Here is a 25,269-nt window from a genome sequence, read left to right as displayed (position 1 = left end):
GCTCTGGAGAACAGAAAGTGTGACACCCACTGGTTTGCAGGAGGGAAGGAGGCTCAGCATCCAGATGCCCGGGCTGGAGCCTTGGGCTGTCATTCACGTGCTGCGTGGCCTCGGCCGGTGAGTCAGTCTCCACTGGCCCAAGCGCATGTCTGTAGAAGCCTCAGGGGCTTTCCTGTGGCCAGCCTGCCTCCAGCTCTGCAGCGGGTCCCTCCTGCATCTGATCTCTTCTCTTCGAGAGGAGGGGTGAGCACACCCTTCCCTGGTACCTGTGCACTGGAGCCCACGCACATGAAAGACCTGTTTTACGCATCAGCTGAGCACACGGTTCGTCACTGTGGAATTAGAGGTTGTAACAGGCTTGGAGAGACACAATTCATGTCCCTGGAAAGACACCACCAGATGGTTCCAGAGCATTATCAATATGTCCTACCACGGCCATTCATACCTTTATTTAAGTCATAAAGGCCCCTCCCCTGAACGTAGGCAGGGGAGTGGCAGGTTGCATTACTTTCTATTGCTGTTGCAACCAATGACCACACACTTAGTGGCTTAAAACCAAACAAATGCATTATCTTAGAAGCTCGAAGGGTCTCGTGGGCTAACAGCAAGGGCTGTGCTCCTTCCGCAGGCTCTAGGGCAGAAGCCAGGCCCCCCTCTCCCAGCTTCTAGAGGCGCCCTGTGCCTCCACTCTGAGCCCCGTTGGCAATCACTCCCCTTATATCCATAGGTTCCCCACTTTCCTGTCTGCTCTCTCGCTTACAAGGACCCTGGTGATTCCATTGGACCCAGGGACAATCTCCCCATCTCCAGACCTTTCATTTAATCACACCCGCTAAGTCCCTGTTGCCCCGGGAGGCCACGTGTTCACAGGCTACAGAGATGAGGCCATGCCGTCTTTGGGGGCCATTATTCTGCCGTGGCAGGGTTTCAAGGGGAAACCCATCACGCTGTGCTGGTTGGGGAGCAGACTTCTTTTCACCGTTCCTTGTGGAAATTGGAGATTCCTTGAGCTACAATTAAACCTCTCGTCAGGAGCTTTTATTTTAGTTAGGAAATATAGAGGGGGTATTTAAAGGTATACAAATATAGGTGATAAAATAATATACGTGAACAAGTACTTACTTGTTAATAGAATGCTTATGTTAGGATGCACCAGAAACTGAGCGTGGGTGCCTCAGGGGAGCACTGGGTAGCTGGGGCTGGGAGGCACGTTGCTCCCTTCTTTCTCTTACTAATTTAGTAGACAGTTGCTAGAGCATTTGGAACCAGGGAGGTATTGGTTATGCATATGAGCAAACATCCTCTTTTCCTTTTAGACGTTATCCTTGTTTTAGTTACAAGGAATATGAATTAATTCAAATTTGGGGAGTTGTGTTATTACTAAGAACCATTCCCCAGTATGGGACAGAGGGTTAAAACTTAGAAGTTTTGAATGTGGCATTTTTGTGCCACTGAGTGGTAGGTGACATCATGTGGAAGACAGATTTTCTACCACATTTTCTCCTAGTTCCTTTCTTCTCCGCTCCGGCCCCGCAGCGCTTGCGCCCCTCGGCCCTCAGAGGGCGCTCCTGGCCTTCCGGCGGCCTTCCCACTGCCCGCTGACCCCAGGAGCTGTGGCTTTCTAGATTTAAGAGAATTAGGTCAAACATTCAGTTATCTGCTTTGGTTTTCCGCTAGTGTCTTTTTTTCGAGGTTGCTACTTGTTACTCATTTCCCGCTGACCATCGGTGAGAAAGAATTCGAAGCCTAAACCTAACGCTGGCCAGCAGGTCCCTGCCAAAGCTGCAGCTGCTGGTGGACTGAGAAGGGGCCAGGGCCACCCGAGGGGAGTAACCGCCTCTGGGCAGGAATGACAGATTTGAGCGAGTTTTGATTCATCGGTCTCATGATGTATCCCCCCTCCACCCTCCGTGGATTCTTTCTGTATCTGGGAGAGTGATGCAAATCCCAAGGCAGGTTTATAACTAGCAACCGCGCCCCCCCCCCCCCCCCCCGCCCCCCAAGAGCTGCCTGGATGACTCACATTGCCTACTGGGCCTCCTGTCCGGAGCTGGGTCTTGACAGTGGCCGGGCATTAGTTAGAGCGGGAAGGCAAGGAAGGGCATTTCAGGGGGAGGAACCACCATGTTGCATGTGGGAAGGCACAGAAGCCAGAAGCTGTGTGACATGTTTGAGGAAACAGGAGTGTTAGGGGTGGCTCCTGCAAGGTGGCCCCCGGGGTTACAGTGGCACACAGGGGTGGGGGTCAGCAACCACCAGCTCAGGAAGGTCCTGGAGTCTGGCCATAATCCAAAGCAAGCATGGCCACTGGGGGAGTGTCCGCAGTGCCCCTCCCCTCCCCACCCCCCCGCGCCCCCGTGGGAGCCACATGGCAGCTGAGCGGAGGAGGGCGCTGGAGGGAGGCCAGAGGGGGCGATGGTGCCTCCGTGCGTGGCGCTGCGGGCTCTGGTATCTCTTCTTATTCACCTGGACTTTGGGGGTTTCTTCATTACAATATAGACCACGCTGACGGTCTTTACCTTCAGCCCTACCGGAAATGGCTCATGTGTTCTAGAAAAGCCCCATTCGGAGCGGGTTCCAGGGTGCTGGGAGTGCCATGCGCTCGAGGTGGGCACATGGACAGACTTTACAGTTAAAGAGAGCTAAGCAGTTAGTGCAAGGGGGTCTGTGGACAGAATTCCACATGGTTTATAAGGGGAAGACCTGTGTAATGGTAGGAGGTGCTAAAACTCCACGTGCTAAGTCACTGGCTCTAAGAGGAAGGCGGCGGACAGAACTGATGCAGATTTTCACAGCGAGAGAGGGACGCTCCGCTCTGACGGTCCGCTAAGCATCGACTCCTTTCTGGGTTCAGAAGCCATTTCGTGGCGGACAGGTGGCTGGTTAGAGCCCGCAGACCCAGACGGGGACGAGGCTGTGCTGTTCTCGGAAGAAGGGTGGCCAGTGGGTCCCCTAGCGCCAGCACTGATGCTGGAACCAGTTAGCATCGTAGTGAACAGTGTGACCAGAGTGTGTATCTGTGGCTCCTAATTTGAGATGACGCCAAGCTGGTCTGGAGAGGAAATTCCATGGACAGTCAGTCGCCTGTGGCCGGGATCCCCGGGGCTGGGCAGGGTGGGGGAGCCCAGAGGTCCGAATGGTCGGGTGTGGCCTCCCAGGGGCGTGAGAGAAGGGATCTCCTCCGGCCAGGCAAGGGCAGTGGGGCCGCGGGGCCCTGTGAGCCCCAGGCTTACTGCGTTTACGGGGGCTCAGTTCCAAGGAAGCTTGACGTGGCCATTTATCAGGCGTCCACCGTGGTGCCCTCCTTTCTGCCGGGCACAAGGCCACTGCTTTTAACGTCCCCGTGGCTACAGAAGGCTATTTTAACAATGGCTTTAAAGGGTTATGCGATAGTTGAAGATTCACGTGCAATTGTAAGAAATCACGCAGCGATCCCACGTGCCTCCCACCGGTTCTCCCCGTGTCTTCTTTAAGAGGACTGGTCCTGGTGGATGAAGGACAATGCTCACCAAGCATGACGTCATCTTAACTTGATGACACCTTAAAAAACCCCATTCCCAGGTCCTGGGAGCACATCCTTTGGTGGCGGGGGGCGGTGGGGGGAGAGACACAATTCACCCATCACAGGTGGATTGCCAGCCAGCATGCTCCCCGTGCGTGGATGAAGGGATTCACACGGCTCCCGGCGCTGGGGCGAGTCCCTGGGTGGGGACCACGTGGGCTGCACTGTCAGCCCCAAGTTCCAGAGTCCCACGCACATCCAGCGGGCCCGTCGCAGCTCAGGCCTGCCGAGAGCCTTCATCCATAAAGGGAGCGATTGTCATCAACTCGGAGCTGCTGTGGGCGACCCGCTGCCCCGCTGGGAGGCACAGGCCACACACACTTAATAAAGACCCTGGGACCAACGTGGCCGGAAATAACGGCATCACGGTGGCAAGTGTAGCAAGTGTCCAGCCCTGGAGGCTTCACACAGGGACACAGAATTCCAAGACCAGCCAGGGAACCCATATTTGTCTGCGGGCTCTGCCTGGAGGGCGCACTTGGATGTTGACTGACCTATGCCTTTTTGTCCTTTTCAGTACAATTTCTGCCTTTCTTTCATAGATTTTCTCCTCCAGCCGAGACCTATAGCGGGTGCGATGAGCAGCCTCGTTCTCCCAGAGGCCTGGCTCTCTGACTTCCTTACGCGGGGGAGCCGCCTCGCTGCCTCCGCACTGGCAGATGCCCTGGCCCTGCTGTTTTAAATGCCACTTTCTGCCCCGCCCCCCATCTCCTCCTATTATTTTCTGATGGATGGGGGGCTGAAGTATCTGCCTGTGGCTTCTGGCCACGTCTGCTTCGTTTACTGTTTCATACCTACCTCGCCACAACACTGGTTTGGCCTGTTCTAAGGCTGTTTCTCAGGGAGCTTGCTGGGGAAGATGAGTGGTGATTTTAACGACAGTAATGCCCAAGTGTTTAACATAGTTAGACAATGACTTTCACATTTTGGGAAAAGGAATGAATTTTTAGGGAGTTTTTTTTGGCGGGCATGTCAAGCAGTTTATAAGTAGGCTGAGTTGAAGCCGGACCAGCAGGCAATGGGAGTTCTTGAAGAAACCATTGCTCAGCTGCGAGTTGAACTTGAAGAATGTGCAAAAGGTCCCACCAAACCTGGAAAGGACCGGCTTCTGTGTGCAGGTCCCTGAGGCTCACCAAGCGCGTCATTCCCTGCCCACCCAGAGGCATCTTCTCTTCAGGGGCCCTTGTTTCCTCATCGTCGTTGTAAATAAATGTATCTATGGAGTTCCTCCAATTTCATTTCCCTAAACCCGTGGTCGGCAAATTGCAGCTCGCGAGCCACATGCAGCTCTTTGGCCCCTTGAGTGTGGCTCTTCCACAAAATACCACGGCCTGGGCGAGTCTATTTTGAAGAAGTGGCGTTAGAAGAAGTTTAAGTTTAAAAAATGTGGCTCTCAAAAGAAATTTCAATCGTTGTCCTGTTGATATTTGGCTCTGTTGACGAATGAGTTTGCCGACCACTGGCCTAAACCATTCGGGAAGCTCATGCCTTACATGGGAAACATCCTTGTTTTCTCTCCGGAACAGTAGCTTTCGCTTCCATTGGTTCCTGAATAAAATGGCCAAGAGCTTAAAAACCTTAAATCCTAACGATCAGGTTCCGCCAGCGCTGCTGGTGAAACTCACTCTAATTTCTGGCCGCATCCTTCTCTGGACAGATGTACTTACTCAAGTCCATGGCATAGCAACTAAGAAAGCACTGACATTGTCAAAACCAAATCCCTTAGAAACAGCATGCAGAAAGAAATTCAAGTTTAAAACAAAGCAGCTTGCACTTAGAAATCGAGAAGAACGGTGACTCGATTTTACGGATTCAAAGATGATGACATCAGGTGGCAATGGGCGGAGCTGCTGAGAACACCATGTCTTAATAACGGTGGCCACACAGGTCAGGGGATGGCTTAGCTCACTCACCAATAAGCCGGGGAGCAGAGGCTGTCAGGGACTCTGGACCTCCCCATTTTCCCACGCCTGCATCCCAGGCCAGGTCATCCTTCTCAGACTCGTCACTTCATGTTCCAAGATGGCTGCTGCACCGCCAGGTATCATGCTGACATCCCAGAGGGGGGAAGGAGGAAGAGACAAAAGGCCAAGAGCACGTGACAGCAGATCCTGACCCCTTTATCATGCTTTCCTGGTAGTGGCGGCAGCAGTCACTTCCTCATAGGTGTCATTGGCTGCAATGGATCACATGACCACCCCTAGCTGCAAGGGATGCGGAGGGTGCTTCTTGTAGAAGAAGGCAAGGGAAGAAGAAGAAGAAGCTGGGGATGGCTCAGGGTACCCACCCACAGTGTCTACCAGGGCAGTGTCTGAATTCAAAGCAAGCTGCTAAACTGTCATAAATCAGCTGGTAAACTTGACTAAAGAGACGAATAAAAAACTTTAACTGTCTCAGGAAACATCTTGAGGAGGAAGGCAGATTCGTTTTCAGAGTAACCTTTGGGCCTGAGAATTTGATTTTAGTTTTTCCACTGTTATTCTGAAACAGCATTTCTTGCTGCTTCATTTTATTTTCCATTTTTGTGTTTTTCTGCTTTGTGGATCTTTCCCATGTTAGGGGGTGGGTGGAGACAGAAAAGATAATGAAGGGGAATAATGTGAGGTAAACTATATTAACAAATATTTGGACTTTCTCGCTTCACCTGTTTTCCCCAAATACAAATAACCTAGAATCTAGGACATTCTAAGCAAACGTTGTCCATAAGGAGTCATTACCCTTCAGGCAACAGTATGGCATTTGAACCACAGCCTTTGTTTACCAGCATCACAGGATGGTGGCTGCAGCCAGGGTGCCTGGGGTGGGAGGCTGGGGCCAATTCCTGAGGGGAAGGGGAAGGAGAGAAAGTGCTGTCGGCTCCATCAGGGCTCTGTCCTTGGAGGTTCCCACGTGCCTCCAGGGGAGCCCGGTGGCCTTGGCAGGGCCAGCTTGTGAGCAGCACCAGGGAGAGCAGTTTACGGAAGCCAAGTGCGAGGCCCACCTCTTCCTGTGACACGTGGCCACCTGAGACTCTTCAAGGTAGAGAACTCACAGAGACCGTCGAGGGTGGCGGCGGCGCTGGCCGTCTGGCAAGAACAGAAAGGGATCCAGACAAGCTGTACTTAACGACTGGGAGATTTTGATGGCTCTACCATTTGGCTTCTGAGCTGATGGGGAAAAATGTGATCACCATTGTATTCAGCAGCCATCTAGCGCCCTTCTAAGCACATTGGCATGTATGCATGCCAAGTTGGCCTTTTAGTGAGAATAAATGATGCTTTGTTGTTATCAAAATACTGGAAAAGGCCTGAGGGGTGAGAGGCCATGGCAGAGGTGGGCAGGACACAGCTGGCAGCTCTGTTCAGTAGGAAGCGCTGAGGGCAGTGAGGGACTGGGACCCAGCCACACACAGCGGCCTGGGACATTTGGAATCTTCTAGGTTCTCACTGCACTGGCTTACCCCCTCACCAGGTAAACAGGACAGCACACTGGGCATGGGGTAGACTCCAGTCAGTCCCTGTGACACGGGGCGATGGGTTGGGTTTTGAGGACTGTGGACTAGGGATGAAGTCTGGAGAGCCCTGCGCCCCGGCTCCCCAAGGGACCAGGCCAGCTGCTGGCCTTGGTGTTTATCTCTGATGGGAGGACCGTGCAGTGGGGCCTCCCGTGGTGGGGTCACAGGTCCTGTTTGCAAAGCTCTTTCAGCTCGCTGGAGTGGTTTTTAAGTTTAAGGACTCCAAAGACCTAGATTTGGGTTTCATTCTTTATTCTGTTACCCCTAGAGAGCCACGCCAACTGTGGAAAACTTTCACTGAGCCCCAGGCATGCTGAGAAAGGCCAGCGGAGGCATTATCTCAGCTCCCAGCTGTCAATTTCACTGGGATCAGGCTATCCCACCAGGTTGCAAAACAACCTCTACTTTCTGTTCTTTTCCTCCTTCCTTTCTTTCTTTCTTTCTTTCTTTCTTTCTTTCTTTCTTTCTTTCTTTCTTTCTTTCTTTTTTTAGGGAAGGGTCATAATTATTTGGCAAATACTATCCCAACATCCATTTGAAAAATTATTTAAAACGCAGTCATTTCAGTGTTTTGTCCACATGTTGCCAACCTTCTGGCTGTTCCTACACTTCGGACTTTCCCTGAGCTGTCTGGTGTCTTATGGACAATAGCTGGATTTTCCCACCTCTCCCAGGAACCCGTCTCAAAGTTGAAGGTCACGTTGATGCCTATCCCTGAGCTGTGCTGCGATGTTAGCACATCCCGACCTTTCCTGGCCGACTGACTGGATTTTTGGTCAAACACTCAGGGTTTCACTGAGATTTGTGTTTTCTTCATTTCAGGGTCTGGGAAGTATTTGGCGGTTTCCAGTGGAAAGTAAAACTAGAATTTCAAACAAAGATGAAGCAGGGAGACTTACATAAACACGAGGGTTTGTTGCATTAAAGAGCAATCCTTGGAATACTTAAATGATTTTTGAATTTTTGGGGTTTTAAGGGTCTAGCTTATTTCAAAAGCCCTTAACATTCCTTCGGGGGTTTTCTTCTTAACCAAGGCTGACTTTTCCTGCTCCCGAGCGATGGTCAGCCTGGGTGGGCCGCCCGGGCGCTCGGCTGGGAATGGCAGCCGTCCCCGCTGGGCTGGCCCGTGCCTTTGGTTCTTTGGGTGTGTCTGCACTGGCAGCCTTTTGGGACCAAACGTATTGGCTGCTGGGGTTGCTTCAAAATGTTATTTTCGACTTCCATAGAAGATCTTGATTAATAGTCTCTTTGTCCGTTAGGGTCTGACTTGGAGTGGCATAAACCCAAGTTGAACTAATCGAAATCCCAGAATTTCTTGGCTTCGGAGCTGCGTGTTGGAAAGTGCAGAGGCTGAGTGGGCCCTGGGGAGGCCTCGGACCAGGGCTTTGCTGGTAGACGAAGCTAGGACGTGTCCTGCACACAGCACATGTTGGATTCGCTGCCCCGCAGAGACGTTAGCATCTCGGGCTGTAAGAATTGAGGCGAGTGGGAGTCTATGGAGTCGGTTATTTTACTCCAGGCAATCCTGAAGGTTCAACACCAAGTCCAGGGAAAGGTGGTAGAGACCGAGTTTGCTAAGAGAACCCAGACCCCATGTGGGCAGCTCAACGGGTCTTCTCTGGCTGAGGCGAAACAGAATCAATTTGAGAGGAAAGAAATGGGGACGTTAATTTCTTTAGATTGAAATTAAGCCACAAGACTGAGTAGGCTTCACCCTCGGACTTTATACCTGGGAATTCTGTCATGGGAGGGACTTCTGTTGAAATTAGGACGTTGCTCTGTGGCTGCTATTGTATTATTGGATTTCTCTGTGCTGTGATCTCAACTCCTTGCTGAAACTCTGGTGGGCTGCTGTGGACGGCATGAGCTGGGCAAAATTTGGGATTGGAATGGGACAGGCCAGGAATGGATTTTCTGCCCAGATGTCAACTTGGCTTTGGAGTTGGCTAAAGAATGAGTCTTTCTCATTTTTTGAAACCGGGAGGTGGGGAGGGGAACCCCCACCCATAACCTCAGGAAGATACTTGGCGGGTCAGTGCTTAGTACAGGGGAAACCCCGGAAGGAGAGGCAGGTGGTCCTGGTCCTCGCTCTGAAGGGAAGCCACGACATGACCTCAGGTTGACGGTCATGCCCAGTGGTGTGAGCGCACAGCCTGCTGGGATATTAGGAAACGTCCATATGTCCTCATCCCTTAGTCCGTCCCCTCCATGAGGTATTTGTCAAAGGTGCCTAAAAGCCGAGATCATGCCTCTCGATGGAGGGTACATGCCTTGATATGTCTTCACTCATCTGCTTGATCTTTCTGGTCCTTGGAGGTGTTTGGGTTGGAGACCCTCCGTTGACCTCATTAGTCTAAATCCTCCTAACATTTTTTCCTTGAATCCATCAGCATTTTACATGAGTACCAGATATGTGGGCATACTGGGTGCCAGGAGAGATGCCAGAGTGTAAAGATGAGGGAGGGGCAGGTGAGGTATGTGCCCCTGTCTACCATGATGCATGGGCCATGAGGATATTGGTCAGGCCAGGCTGGCCCTGGGGACCTAGCTCTGGACTCAGGCTTCTGAGAGCGCTGTCAGCCTTGGAGGACCCCTGGAGGCCGCTCTGCAGAAGCTGAGGACCCTCTGAGGACAGATGTTGCAGAGCCATTGGAAGCTTGGTTTCCATCCTAGAGGAGATGCAGACCCACAGTTAGACCTTGAACCGAAGTGGCCTGCATGGATAAGACCTGGAGTTTGGAGCTGGGTCAGAGTGAAAACTAGGCGCTGGCTGTACCCTCATGTCCCGTTCCCCAACGGACCAGCAGAGGCCTCATGGGAGCCACGGCATGCAGCTGTCTCGCTTGGCAGTTGCCAGGTATCAGAAAGGTCACCAGAATATCATCTTGCCACTCGGCACCTGGCAAAATATTGTTGAATGTGGATCAAGGTTACTTGTATGAAGCATAGCAATGCCTCTGTCATGGGATGAAACGGCCTGAGCCACAGCAGACCCAGTGGTTTCCTCCTTCTGTCTGGAGCACCTCGGCATCCGTCCCCATCAAAGACAGCCTTGGGTGGGGAGAGGCGGGGAGGACACGGACAGGAAATTCTTTTTGCTTCACCCCAAATCCCTTTGCTGCAGCTGAAGCTCATTTCCTCACTTTCCATCCCGCGGAGGTGCAAACACCGCTTGCCGGGGCCCTAACCTGTCATGTGGGCTCTGTGAGGAACCAGTGCTCTCTCTGTTGGGCCTTGAATTCCTGTGGCACTGACTGTGGGTTCGTCCTTTTTATCTGTAGAGAGGCTGTCCGTGGGAACAGAGCTTTGCAGAACGCACCCATTAGGAAAGATGAGAATGCTGAACACTGTTCAGAAGGTCATGGGCTTCCTTTGTCCAGCAGAGAGGGTGGTCTGTTGTAAGTTTCTGAGAACGCTTGAGCATAGTAAGGAACCACGTTGTCATAGTTCACCTTTAGCTCCCAGAGTGTGGATCCTGTAGCACAGAACCCAGCCCGCAGCCCCCGAAACCAACTTCATCTCCTTAGGCCTTCACTTCACATTTAAGGGGCGGGGTCACGCGGCCTACACAGTATGACTGCGAGTAGAACATATTGTCATGTTTCCAGCCCCAAGAATTAGCTTTCGGAATCCAAGTTCATGCACATTGGCCCTTCCTCTTCTCGTCCAGTCCTTTCTGCGTATGGCAACGATGACGGTCACTAGGAAGAATCAATCATGATATCAATCTTAACTATCAAAGTCACCGGGAATCCCGGGAATGCAAACACCTCCGACACAAGTCACTGTAGTGTCTTTTTACTTGGCCCCGTTTGTGTGTGTTGGGGTTATGGTGAGGGGAGGTGTGGGGGTGTATTGGCTTAAGGACCACAGAGAACCTACATTCAGAACTTATAAGGAGACTGACCCCAAGGTTGCCCCAAAGGTATGATTTTAGGGTCCCCCAAAGGCCTCTGTGTTCCAAATCAGCCTTCACTGGGTCACTGTGTAAGGCCTCAAATGCTTATGTTGGGCAGTCATGCCTCGTGCTAAGGTTTTGCTGTAAGGATGCAGATATCCCCGAGAAGGCATGAGTCACGTACTCCATGTATTCCAGAGAGGAGGGGTGAGGACAGCAGCACAAGGGAGGTGACTAGGGGTGGGTGCAGGAGTGCCCCCCAGAGAGGAGAGTGGCGTGGGAAGCTGGGGTAGACGGTGGAGGAAATGGCTCACACAGCCGTGGGGTTTCCCAGTTGGTTCTAGGAGAGCAGTGGCTTCCTAGATTAATTCATATTCAGGGAAAGTAGTCACTGGTCCTTCATGAGCAGGGACAGAGTCGGGAGGTCTGGTAGCTGTGGGAGCCAGCGTTGGCCTTGGCTCCTGTCTGGTGCAGCCCGTGGCTCTGGGCAGCGCTCACCTCCCTGCTGCAGGCCCCGCTTTCCGCACCTGCGGCACGAGGGGGTCAACAGCTCCTCGCGGTTGCTGTGTTGTGAGCACGTCCTACAATGTCAGGTTAGGTGGGAGGCACTCAGTAAGACCCCCTTTCCTGTCTTTCACGCGCCCATTTTTATGTAGTTTTACACCATCTGGCTTTTAAAAAATATGTTTGAATGCTGGTGCAGCCACATACTGAATTGAGATGTTGCTTGATGGTACTTGATCACTGGCCAGAGAGCAGCCGTGGCCGGTTGCTCAGTAGTTAGAGCATTGGCCCAAGGACTGAAGGGTCTCGGGTTTGATTCTTGTCAAGGGCAAGTACCTTGGTTGTGGGCTCCATCCCTGGCCCAGTCAGGGTGCAGGTGGGAGGCAACCAGTCGATGCATCTCTCTCACATCGATGTTTCTCTATCTCTTCCTTTCTCCCTCCCCTCCAGTCTCTCTAAAAAAGATTAATGGAAAAAATATCCTCGGGTGAGGATTAAAAAACATAAAAAAATAAAAACAGGAGAACAAACGAACTCATTTGTGGACACACAGGGAGATCGGAAGCAGAATGAAGTGACAGGCACGAGGCTTTGGACAGTTTGCCCTCCTCCTCTGTGTGCATCTGATTTCGGCGCGGTGAGATTTTGCGTCTCTCCTGACGCCGGGCTGATGCAACCATTACAGCGTGGGTTCTCGTGTGAGTGAGACGTTATTCTATGTCGTGTCCCAGGGTAGATGCAAAGCATCGGCGGGGAGAACCCTGAGTGTCCTGGTATTTATAGGGTGTTCTGTTCCGATGCCAGTGACAAGAGTAGATGGTTTTCAGGCCCAGGCTGCTGTGCGCGGATTGGATCACACTTGCCCCGTGGAAAACGTGGGCGGGGGGGCGGTCCCCCTCACTGCAGAGTGTGGGCCACAGCTTCTTCGGGAGATTGGAAACTGAACCGTAAGGAAAGCGTTACTCGCGCAGGAGAATGGCTTTGTGGTTTCCGAGACTTGCTTTGTTGCCACTGTCTTTGGGTCCGTGTGGAGCATCGGAATCCAGGAGCGATTTCTGCTGTTTCGGGAAATAGGGACTGACGGCAACTAGAAAAAGTTAGGCGACAGGGGGCAGAGCAGGTGGAGTTCTTAGGGAAGCTCAGGGGAGACGCAGGGAACCGAGGAAGGGGAACCCCTGTTCTCCGGCAGAGAAAGCCCTGCAGTTCCTCATGGGCCGGAAGGTCCGCGAGAGCGAATGGAGAGCAGCCCGAGCGCTCACCTGCCATCGCAGGTGCTGTCCTCCTGGTCTCCTCCCCCCCCCCCCTCCCCGCCCCGTGCCCGCCCCGCCCACGGCCCGCCCACCGCCCACCGCGGTCCCAGGAGCTCCTGCTGAGGCTGGAGGGACCGCACGTGGGTTCCGCACGTGGGTTCCACCCGTGCCCGCAGCCCGACAGCGCACTTTCCGCTCCAACGCGGCACTTTGTCTCTGATGCTTTGAAATCATTTTCATAACTTTTTTCTTTCTTTCATTCTTTTTTATTCCTTGAGTTTCTCTGGCAGGGAGGGCCACAGGCGTGCTCTCCTCTTCTACATGTTACTCTGGAGGCGGTCGGCAGTTGTGGGAAGAGGACGCGGAGGGTATAGAACCAGCCATAGTGCCCTGGGCAGGACTTCGTGCAGTATTAAAATCCCATACTAACCCATCTGTGTCATCACAAACATTCTCCCTCCCCTTTCTCCTTCCACGAGTGTCCACATTCATTTTTCTTAATGTTACTGAGTTTAAAGGGTTCTGGCTTTTTTTTTTTACTCCCTCTCCCCCCGCCCCCCACCACAATGCCTTGCATCATTGAATAATCAGTTTCAGATCCCTGTTTGCCCCAAATTTGACTGTTGTGTGAATTTTTACCATATATTTATGTTGAATGTGGCATTGCAACATCACTTACATATTGTGTTTCATTTTGGCTAATTTTTAAAAATTAAGAAAAAATTATGTTAGAACCTCACAATTGAAGATACAAATGTAATGTGCTTCTTAATAACTTGGTTTTCTTCTGTGACAAAACAGGAAATACTTAAATTAGCTACCTGCAGCTAAAACCAGAGGCGTGCCTACCTCTTCAGGCGGCGGCTCTGGCTTGTTGTACTTGCAGGAACCAGTGCTTCCGCTGCCTCCTTCAGACACGGTGCGCATTCTGCCCGGTCAGGAGCGTTCTTGTCATTCTCCTCAGAGGCGATGCAAAGGCTGTCTCATGGCACCACGCAACATACCTATTAACTATAAGAAGTCACTGAATATATGAATGCCTCTGGGGAAGATGTCAAATGACCAGTTCGGTATTCTCGCTCCAGCGAGGCAACATAAGCCAGCGGAGAAGGCCTAGGGTTTATTTCGGTTTAAACTTACCACCCACAGTCATCCAACACTTCAAAGCTTGTGGGTTTGGTATGTTTGCGTTGCTGTCATACTGTAACCATGTCCAAACATGCCCGTGCTTAAAGTCTAGAGCAGTGGTCGGCAAACTCATTAGTCAACAGAGCCAAATATCAACGGTACAACGATTGAAATTTCTTTTGAGAGCCCAATTTTTTAAACTTAAACTTCTTCTAACGCCACTTCTTCAAAATAGACTCGCCCAGGCCGTGGTATTTTGTGGAAGAGCCACACTCAAGGGGCCAAAGAGCCGCATGTGGCTCGCGAGCCGCCGTTTGCCGACCACGGGTCTAGAGGATCAGAGTAAAAGCCATTGGCTGTCTTGCTAACCACGTCAGAGAACACTGGAGAAAGTTCCTTTTCCCAGCCTGCCATTCCCGTCAGTTGATAGTTGCGCTGTTTGCATAGCTGACCACCCACTGAAGCCAAGGCACGTGAAACTGCTGTCCACTAAAATGGGCCTGAAAGCCACGTGGGACCCACCCAAAGATGCTACCAGCAGGCCCGTGGAGCATTACAACATTGCCTACGGGAAGTCACTGAAAAGCCTTAAGTACATCAAGGTGAATGCGGAGACGCAGTCCTTCCTTATTGAGGATGTGGGTAAGTGACCCTCCGGTCTTGTTCCCCGTCAGAGCCAACTGTGCACCTTGTTCCCGGTTCCGCTCTTAAGGTGACTGTGAGCCAGGGTGTGGCCAGGCTCACGTGGCTCCCTGGCAACGGGAAGCCAGGGCATGAATCGGTTGCGTAACGGCCTTCATCCTGCCACGGGCCTTCCCGCCCTACACTTGAACTCTATAGTGTTCCTGGGCCTCTCCCAATGGATGCCGGAAACAATGTTTAGTTTTCTGAATGTGCTTTTTTGTCTCATGGACACTTGACTACCGGACAACTAATCTGGAGATTTCTCAGTTATGAACCGTTTTATAATCAGGGATTTCTCAGGTGACCCGTCCCTGTAAAGGTGTGTATGCTTAGCCACATCTGCTCAACGATGTTAAATTTCTCCCCATGCAATTCATTCTGGAATTTTGGAGTATTTGAAATTTTGCCCAAATACGTTGTGCAGGTGCAGGTGCAGATGGTTTTGAACGTGAGCTTTGGGTTGCCTCCTGTGGGTCCTCTGTCTTCTGCCCTTTTGATCCCAGGAGCCTGCAACTCCATTTACTCTCCAGTCATCTCATGGCCCAACCCTAAGATGCATCATAAGGAAGTCAGCATCTGTGACAGCCAGGTGTCCCCGAGCCACATTAGCGTTTTGCCGCCTTCCTTCAGAGGATCGGACTCAACAGTGCTTCCCAGCTTCCTGGCCACAGCCTGCCACACGTCCCTTCTCCGCTCTGAGTTACAACATTAGGCTTTCTGGGCATCGGGGCAGACGGTGCATGGAAGGGAGGCAGGAGGTCAGATTCCTTCCTCACGGTTCCATACATTTCTCTGAATCTCTCCCACATCCCTCCGGCCCCACAGAGTCCAACTGTGGGTTAAGTGGAGGTCCTATCGGACCAAAGGCAAGTGCAGGCTCACATTTGCTTGCTCAAGGCTTGGGTTGTTATGCTTGCCGCCGAGAAGAAAAACATGCAAACGGAGAGACTGAGAGCTCACTGAGCAGCAGGGTCTCCCAAGCAACTCCAAGGAGTTAACTCAGCGGACGCAGAGACGTGTATTACATTTCTCTGAAATACAAATAAGCTCAGGACCGAGAGAGGACGTGCCTGGCAGAGCCTAATTTCACATTCAGTCCGAACCTGAAGTATCTCCCAGTTAGTCGGCAAGTCGTGCCAAACCCTAAATGCCACCAGACCCTGCCATGGTCAGAAAGAAGCCATACCAGTCCCCACACAGCAGGTGTCCCCAACAGTATGGCCTTGCGGCTGTATCCTGGGGCTCTGGCTGGAGAAACTGAAGCCGCTAGGGCAGCGGTGGGCAAACTATGGCCCGCGGGCCGGATCCGGCCCGTTCGGCTGTTCTATCCGGCCTGCGGAGCCGAAAGAGCGGAGGGTTCTCTTGCTCTCCCCTCCGCTCCTTTACTTTGAATTTATATTAGTTCACACAAACACTCCATCCATGCTTTTGTTCCGGCCCTCCGGTCCAGTTTAAGAACCCATGGTGGCCCTCGAGTCAAAAAGTTTGCCCACCCCTGCGCTAGGGGAACGCTTCTCACTCTGAGGAATGCACATACCATGATGGCCTTCGATGGAACTAACTCTAACCTCTCCCACATCCATCCCCTGGAATGCCTGCCAGCTTCCATCTCTTCAAGGAGCTGGCTCTTCCACTTACCTTTCTTAAGATAATAATTCATCTTGAGGAAAACCAGCAGCACTAGAGTTTTCTTTCAAGGTGGCAAGTTCAGGGCACACTCATGTCCTAACTTGGTGTCTTGGTTCCCTCCCGCATCCCAACAACTCCAGCAGCTCAGCCAAAGACACCACTGCCATTTGACCTTGACCCCTAGATCCAGGTCAGAAAGTGAAGCCCAATTATTTCAAGATTAGCATTTCCAAGATTCCAGGAAGCTTTTTTTCTAGGTATTTGTTGAAAGAGTCAAAGACCACCTGCAGACACAGCAAGGGGACTGTTTAGTTGTGAGAAGGAACGTATTTCACGGAGCTTTATTAATTGCAGTGAAGATTCCCCAGGTGCCAAATTTTATGAGTTATGTTGACATCTTCTAGTTATTTTTGAAGATTTCCATTTGGGGCTTTCATGAGGAAATGTTGTTTGTAGGTACGGACATGGTCGGTTGAAACATGGATTTAGTGGACAGTGTGTTCCTACTTCCTACATTAAGGTCACATTAAAAGGCTTAAAAGCTTTGTTGTTGACTGTTCTCAAATCCAGGTTTATTTCACATGCCATGAATTTTGTAATTAATAAATGTTGTGTTCTCTGGTCAGGTATATTTCAGTTGCACGGGAGGAATGTTAGTATTTTGGTTAAAAATAGAGAGAGAAAGCTATAGTTAGACTTGTCACTAAATTCAAATATTTATATTTGGTTGTAACTGGTATAAGGAAGACAGCGAATCAAACTGTCGTTCTTGGAGATTTGAAACGGGGCTTGATCCAAACCGTGTGTTTCAGAGCCGGGGGTAGTGTACTTTGTGCTGGTTACTGCAGAAAACGACAGTGGAGTGAGCCGGCCCGTGTACAGAGCGGAAAGCCTGCCTGGTAAGTCTCACCTAGAATTGGAGGCTGTGTTTCTGTTACTAAGATTAGGAGAAACGTCCCTCCCTGCTTCTTCATGTCAATACAAGTTTAGAATCATGAAAGAGGTCCTGAACAACAGTATTTTTAGATTGATAGAACAAGCTGACAGACTAAAAACCAGGAGAGATTTATCCCTTCTTTCACAGTCAGTTAATGTAGGTTGTTAGGGTTTTGTGCTAAATTTTTGAGTGCTCACTAGAATAAGTCATGTGCAGAAGACTAAAAGGATGTGTTATCCATAGAGCTTAGGTGCTGAGTCACTAAAATGGCCCGAGGCAATCCCTTTCAAGCTGTTGAAAAGGCCACTTAGAGCAATGTTAGGGATGCTCTGAACAGTTAGGGATGCTCTGAAATGTGGAAGCTCCTCTGGTCCTCGTTTCTAACTATCAGGTTGCATTTTCCTAATTTAGGAGGTGAATGGATCCAGATTGATGGTTTCCCCATTAAGGGTCCAGGACCATTTAATGAAACCGTCACAGGTACTATGTGCTCATCCGGTTCATGTCTTCACTGAAGCACCGTCTCGCAAGAGGGTTGTGCTTCCGTCACACACATGTGCTCACAAACCTTCATCCAGTCCCCATCGCTGAACTAACGCACACGCCACACAGTGTTGGTCAACCTGCAGTGCACCCAGTGGACCAGCCCGCAGCCGGTGTCGCTCATTTCTCACTGTTCCCTCGTGTCCTGGTGTGGGGAGGTGTCTGTGTCTACATCTGGGGGTACCCTGTGCTATTAACAGGCAAATGTGGTGGCGGAGATGGCAGTCCTGGCCTGACGGGCATGTTTGCAGCTCTGTGACCTGTGGATGGCATGAGCAGATGGGGCCCATCAAACGGTGGCTTTTATTGGTTAATCCGCTGCATCAAGTCCTTCTTTTCTTAAAACCATGGGCTAGTTGGTGAAATGCTAGATGACCTGCCTCCCATCTCTGCTCCATATTTGTATATGTATGTTTTATCATTTGGATGTTGATGTTGTCTAATCATGTGGTTTTATTTGTTGAGAGAAGTGTTGACATTTCTGTGTGTTCCTTGAATATATTTAATTAATGATGCCAAATGATGCCAAATGCATGCAGTTATTTTCGAGTATGTTGGCTACTATCTCGAGGCAACAGGGAGAGGAGCTGTGTTTTATTTTCATAAACCATGTATTTAAATACATCAATCTTACGCTATTGAGAGGAAGGTGAGTATATTAAAACCAATGACTCTACTCTGCTTCTCAGTTAAGATTTGGTGGGTGTGGGCAGCATTCAAGTCTTTTTATATGGAAAAGGAGGGAGGAATAAAACATTAGAAAAGGAAACTGGCTTTGGAGGAGGGGTGATACGTTCTTCAAATATGCCGGATGTCAGGTGAGCGTGGGGCGCTGTGCTGGAGAGGCCTGTAGCGGCTGCCGGGGCGGGAATGAACGTTGGGAGACAGAAGTCCGAGGTAGACATGGCTTTAGGAGGCACGCTGGAGTGAGAATTGAAGGAGTGAGAGTACATGAGAGGGTGACGGTTAGGAGAGTGAGCAGAAGGCAAGGAGCACAGCTTGGAAGACACTGGCAGTGAGATCGTCAGAAGGTGGCACACCCTGGCCGTCTGTAAAATGGGACAGGAAGTTTATTTCAGAGGTTTCTACCCCTGAAGACACACAAGTAAACATTCACAGAGACACACACAGCTCCCTTCGAGATGCAAATGCACATCCCTTTGTTGTATCCCTAGGGAAGAGGTGTCCAGGTCCTTTCGTGTATTGGATCCTATTATTGACCTCCCTGCAGACTTCTGACGTTGCGTTAGTTTTCTCCTGTCCCTGGATCTGAGCTAATCTGTTACGCACAGAGACAGGCACTGGGGTGGGCGGGGCCAGGAGGCCCGACTGCTTCCCACAGCCAAGGACGCAGCCTCCACTTCGCCTGCCTTCGCCCAGCCCTTCCCTGGGAAGTTTTAGGCTCGTTGGGATCATATGCAGTTTCAATACCGCTGCCTCAGGGCGTCCTCAGCTAATACTGGGGCCAGATCACGGGGCTGCAGAGAGCCAAATTACCAATCAGACAGTGTCCTCTCTTCACAGAGCAGTTTAATTAAGGTCTTCGGCCAATGGGGAATGAATATTGTCTGTGGCCTTATTTCCTTGTGCAATTTTAAGTTTTATTAAGTATGCAATTTGGAGAGCAAAACTCAGTTTCTTGTTCGTGGCCTGGATGGTGAGCCCCTCAAGGGCCGGTCTCTTAGATTTACTCATCTCCGCCTCCCGGGCCTGGGACACGCACCTGGCATGCACTCGATACCTGTTTAGTGGGAAGGCGTCAGAGGCTGCTTCCTCTGCATGTGCCCCGACCGGGCAAGTGTGTGTGGGCCAGAGCTGGGTGCTGAGCGAGGCAGGGCCGTGTCAGGTCAGGGTCACCTGCAGGTCAGCTGCTGATGCTGGGGTGGTCCGGGCAGGCCAGGTTGTCTGCCACTGAGTGCTGCTCTCATTCATCTGAGATCCTAGTTCTTGCCTCTGGTCACTGGGGGCCTGGCCGAGGAGCGGCGCTGACTGCACCTGCGGGTTGGAATTCCTCAAGGCTGGCGGGGCTATGAAGAGGACTCGTTTACACAGTCAGGTCTGCGGCAAAGTCCTGGCCCCGGGCGGTGTCCGCGGTGCAGAAGCGGGTGTGGTGGCAGTGGCGGCACGGCCCGTGCAGTGGGGGTCCGGCCGGGCTCCGAGTGTGACCCCGGTACAGCCACGCTCAAGCGCTGGATGGCTGGAGCTCTGAGTGGGGGTGGGGGTTCCCTCACATGGGTGTCCAGATGTCCTGATCCAAGTGTCCAGACCTGTGGTTCTGGTATTCTGGGCCCTTCCTCAGGGCCCCATTCCATGATCTCAGTTTTGACACGGCACTGGATGGGAACTGTCATGGCTACAGTGAGTCCATGTTGGATTGTCAAAGGAGTCCAGTAAGTCCGCTCTGCTCCTGCTCCCCAGTCAGGCAGCCGGGCCATCGCGTGGCCGACCAGGCCCTTCCTCAGATGGTCTTGCCTTGGGACCCTGAAGCATGACCACCATCAGGGGACGAGCAGTGGTGGATCTGAGGGGACACGTGGGCAACCTCCCGAGGAGCTCCAGGCCCTGGGGGACTTAGCTGACGTTTCCTGTAAGTGGGGATCCATGGCACCAAGTCTTGGACGGTGACTCCAGGTCCCACAGACCAGATCCTTTGCCAGAGGCATCCGTGAGGCACCGGAGGACCTTCTTCCAGGGCAGGCACATGCCATGCCACGGCGCGGTGGGGGCGGCCCCACCACAGCCAGCGGAGCTCCGCACAGGAGCAGTGCGGGGGGACAGGCTGCAGGACTGCACACCTGGCTCCACGCCAGCCGAGGGCCCACCTTTCCGGCTTCCAAGTTCTCCCTTTGCCTCTCGGAGCCTCACCTCTGCGTGTCTATAAATGGGGTGACATGATGTTACTCTGAGGGTGTTTGTCACCTGCCAGGTAGCTGGTAGGGATCCAATAAATTGTGAAGGTGGGTGACATTCTGACAGACACCATTCCAAAGTAAAGAAATGAGATCCCCTTCCTCCTTATCGGTAGATAGCTGGCCCACCCAAATGTCACACAAGCGCTCAGTAAACAGTGGAAGTGTTGGGGTGGCCTACTGGAGAGGAAAGTGTGCTCAAGAGAGACGTCAGCGTGAGCATTGCAGGTGCTGGTGCATGGGAGGGATGTCTGAGAGTCAGTCACAAAGGTCTCAGGAGGCACGTGTCAGAACTTGCTGGGGAAGGAGCCCTTGGCAGACAGAGGTGGAGAGGCGTTTGCTAACCCACCTTGGCAGCTGTCAGTCAGCTGTGGGCCTGGGCTCATGTCAGGGGCAGGGAATTCAGACTCAGAGTGGGGACAGCAAAGCACATGTCCTGTGTTCTGGCTGTGACTGATCACCTTCACCTTTTCCAACTCATACCCGCGCTCCCCCCTCCCCGACAATCCCCTCTTCCTCCTCATGCTGATTCATCCCCAGTGCACTAAGCTCTGGAATGGCGCCTGGCCCGACAGGTGGGAGCCGAGGGCGTGGTTTCAAGCTGTCCAGGTGATCGTGATGCCCGCTGTATTATGAGGATCATCTGCTCAGCCTCAGGGGTGGGCGCCCTCCTGCCCCACAGCCAGTGGCCCTGAGCCTTGATGTTGGGGATGGTGGGGACGCTGCCTGGGGCTGAGGATGGCGAGCGGAAGGCCAGTGAGCACGTGGGCCTTCCTTTTCAGAGGGTGAGGATCCAGGCCCTCTTTGCGAAGCTTGGAGGTCAGTGCAGTGGGTGTCAGGGGCGTGAGAGGGTCAAACCTCTTACTCTTCAAAGCTGTGTCCTGAATGGCACCTCACACTCTGCTGGAAAAGGAGAAGGTCCTGCCAGCTGAGAGCAGGCCCGGAGATGATGGCTGAGTACTCATCCTCACGCCAATAGAGTAGGAAGGGACTCGCTAGAGCGACTGATCGCTGCTAAGTGTTGATGAAGGCAATGCACAGAGCTCTCAGTGTACAGTGCACAAAAGTTGTCTGGATATAGATAAGCTCATATTTGAGGTTTTATTGTAAAAACCTGTGACACTAAGTGTCTCTTTCTCTCATGCTTGGTTCTTTGAAATACATGTATTTAGTGTCCCTTGTGTGCAAGGCATTGTGGCAGAATCTGTAATGGGACCCTGGGTTCCATTCTGGGGCGGGGGTGGGGGGCTGCCCACACATCCAGTGAATCTGATGAGGGTTTTGTTTTTATCATGATCACAACCCCAATTAGCAATTAATGTGTGCTTCACCTATGCTTTATATGACTTATATTACAACACACAAACGCTACACACCACTCTCCAAGAAGGGAAATGAGGTCAGTGGGAGCCTCAAAGTCATGCAGACAGCGGGTGACCCGACTCGAGAGCCTGTGGAAGCCCAAACCAGAAGCTACCAAGCTTAACGGGCACCGAGTTGTAACCCTACGTGGACAAAGCATCGTGTTGAATTGGGGATTTTTTTTTAAGAACAGGTTTTGATTCTGTGCAGTTTAAGAATAGTTGCCAGTTTGTGTAGCTGACAACACAACTTAGGAGACACGGGTGTCTGGCTTTCTGAAGTCTACTCCAATCTCAACGGTCCTTGTTTTCTTGACTGACCCTCTGAGTGGACGGCTGTAATAATGGTATCAGCCGGTCTCAGTGAAGCCCACGTGGTGCGGTGCCGAGAGCGGCGGAGGTCCCGCGTCCGGCCACGTTAGAGTCCACTCAGCAGTCCACTCGGGAGAACGGGATTGCTCCCAGCAGTTGTGACTTTTGTTTTCCAGATAAAAGACTCCCTGGGATTTATTAGAAAATTTCAGGAGCCTTCCGCGAGGCTATTCCATTTGGCTTAGACCTGTGGTCGGCAAACTGCGGCTCGTGAGCCACATGCGGCTCTTTGGCCCCTTGAGTGTGGCTCTTCCCCAAAATACCACGCCCTGGGAGAGTCTATTTTGAAGAAGTGGCATTAGAAGAAGTTTAAGTTTAAAAAATTTGGCTCTCAAAAGAAATTTCAATCGTTGTACTGTTGATATTTGGCTCTGTTGACTAATGAGTTTGCCGACCACTGGCTCAGACAAACACTTAAAAAATCTCAGCCCCAATGAATTCGAACCATCTGGATAATTTTCTTAGTGTGCACCTCAGCTTAAAGAGGGTTGGTTACCAGATGGCTGTAGCAGACCCATAAAAGATGTCTGACGGTATGGATAGCCAGATGGGGAAGGGACTTTTTCTCTTGAACTGTGTGAATGAGCGTATCTGTCATTCCCAGAACCACCTGGAGGTCCTTGATTTTTATAGAAGCCACACCTTGAAAGTGAGCGCTCACCTTGGAACCTGAGCACAAAACTGAGATCAGTTCATAGAAGCCAGTGAAAGTGGCTACACTCCCAGGTGTGAGGAGAGTTGTATACAGGTGGCCCATTGGCTGCACGATTGGACTCAAAACCAAAAACCTTACCAAGTCCTACTTGGTACAGTGGGGAAATGTTTGCCGGACCACTCCCTGGCATGCTCTGAGGAGCTCCAGGAACGGGATGCCCAGGGACTGGCCAGGTAACTCCAGCTAATGTGCAAATGGATGTTCCCTTGGCAGATCCGGAACACTGGAACCAGGTGTCCTGCTTTCGGAAGAGCCATCTCCAATGGCTACTGATTTACTTATTGCATCACTGGAATTCATACCAACCCGTGGCATTAGGTTGTGTTCTTCTATCTTAGCCTCCTGGGAATTTTCCAGTCTAATACAATTAGGCAGCATTGATGATGGGGTTAATGTATATAGTGGAGGAAGAATGCCGGGGAAGTCCCTGGCTTACATAACTAGAGATTCTCTCACTGGCCTAATGGGATCCCCAAACATGACTAGGATGTGGTCCACTGTCAGCAATGGCCAATGTAGTTGTCACATGGTCTGTGGCCCTTGTTCCCAAACTTAGCAGCTCTTCATCCATGTAAGAGCAAAGCTTTAACCACTAAGTACTGGCCCCCAGAGTGTGTTGCTTTGAGAAAGCTAACAGTGAGAGTGTTTCTTGAGCTTGATCATTTTAGCAAGAGGATTTCTCAAAATGTAGAAGGAACAGCGGAGACAGATGGCAGCAATGGCGGGGCAGGCCCAGGTTTGTCTGGAGGGCACATTAGACATGTCAGAAGAATTAAGATCAAAACCAGAAGCCAGTTACTATGGAGGCCGGAGTGATTCACCACAAAGGCCAGGAAAGCCCTTCCCAGCTTTACAACAAGAAGGCTTCCTGCAGGGCAGTCAGCAGCACCTCCTGTGTGCCTGCTGAATTGTTATCTGACCTCTAGCTCTCACCAGAGAATATATAGTTTTGGACTTAAAGAGGCAAAGGAAGTAGATGAAAAAGAACATTTGTAAAACACTCAAGACTTCTGGATGGCCGTCTCACGCATGGTATGTTTCCACTTGACGTCCTCAGGCCTCTCGGCCTGAAATACGGGAGGAACATGTGCACCCAGGGTCGGTGCCCTTGGGGGGACAATGTTCTTTCTGGAACTGCTTACCAAAATGGATGTTTAAAACCCAGCCGCGTGATTGTTGCGGCTCAGTTTCTGGACAGGCTTTGCGTACCCACTAGTGGACTCCGAGGGTATACTGTTTAATAGTTTGTGTCCTGTCTTCTTTAAGAAAAGGAAGTGCCAAACAAGCCCTTGCGTGTCCGAGTCCGATCCTCAGATGACCGGCTGTCTGTTGCATGGAAGGCGCCACGCCTATCTGGAGCCAAGAGTCCACGCAGATCCCGGGGTTTCCTTTTGGGCTACGGGGAAAATGGCCGGAAGATGAATTACGTTCCACTGGCACGAGATGAGCGAACGCATGAGATCAAAAAGCTGGGTGAGTTGGATGTTAACTGGTGCTCAGTATTCGATGAGCTTCCCCATCACTTCGTATTCAGAAGCTCGTTCATGACTGACATCATAGCTCAGCTGTACCGTTCATTCTCCAGGTATTATGGTTATTTAGAATTATGTTCTCTGTCCTGCCCTCTGCCTGTGCCCCCGTCCCTTTAACCTGCAGTCAGCACAGGACACGGCCGCCTTTGCATGCTCGCCCGGCAGCTGCTTCCTGGCCTGCAGCACAATCCCTGGAGTTGGGTCCTTTTCCCGGACATGGGATGGGCGCTCATGCTTTTTGCCTCTTGGCTCTGCTTTCACCGTCTTGCTCCTGAAGCTTTGCCTGAGATCCTAGGACACTGGGCCTTGGGTCCCCGTGAGATGAAATGTGGGGGCAGCTGATGAAGCCCGCCAATCGGCCTGCTGTCCTCCCTCTTCGCAAAGCCTTATTGGGGGAAGGAAGCACTGGCCGTGGAAGCTGAGGGAACAGTTGCCATGACCAGGAGAGGTCTGTGCATCATTCCAGGCTGGGTCAAGGCCCGGCCTTTGCTGGCCTTAGTGGCTGACAGGCCTGGACATCAATGTGAGAGACACGTCAATTGACTGTCTTCTGTACTCGCCCCGACCGGCGATTGAACCTGCAACCCAGGCATGTGCTGACCGGGAATTGAACCGGCAGCCTCTCGGTGCACAGTATGATACTTAACCAGCCGAGCTACTCTGGCTGGACTCTTGGTGGTTCTCGATCCATGCTGGGTCACCGCCCTCCAGGCTTAGCTATGTAGGCATGTCCCTGGATCGGGAGATAAATG

The 25,269-nt window shown here is 51.7% G+C and overlaps 1 protein-coding gene across 1 annotated transcript in view; it reads left to right on the top strand.

Moving 5' to 3' along the window:
• The window catches only part of FNDC1 (fibronectin type III domain containing 1), a gene marked incomplete at its 5' end in the record, with an annotated part of 70,862 nt that overhangs the window by 4,730 nt on the left and 40,863 nt on the right, over nucleotides 1–25,269 (top strand). The window contains 4 exons of the mRNA XM_080665576.1: nucleotides 14,259–14,477; nucleotides 16,961–17,047; nucleotides 17,497–17,565; nucleotides 24,252–24,458. Of these exons, the coding sequence (XP_080521702.1) occupies nucleotides 14,259–14,477; nucleotides 16,961–17,047; nucleotides 17,497–17,565; nucleotides 24,252–24,458 (582 nt within the window). The remainder of the gene's footprint in view (nucleotides 1–14,258; nucleotides 14,478–16,960; nucleotides 17,048–17,496; nucleotides 17,566–24,251; nucleotides 24,459–25,269) is intronic.

This window comes from Plecotus auritus (genome assembly GCF_963455305.1).
Source record: "Plecotus auritus genome assembly, chromosome: 4".
NCBI classification, from domain to species: domain Eukaryota; kingdom Metazoa; phylum Chordata; class Mammalia; order Chiroptera; family Vespertilionidae; genus Plecotus; species Plecotus auritus.
This window is presented reverse-complemented; position numbering and strand designations above follow the sequence as displayed.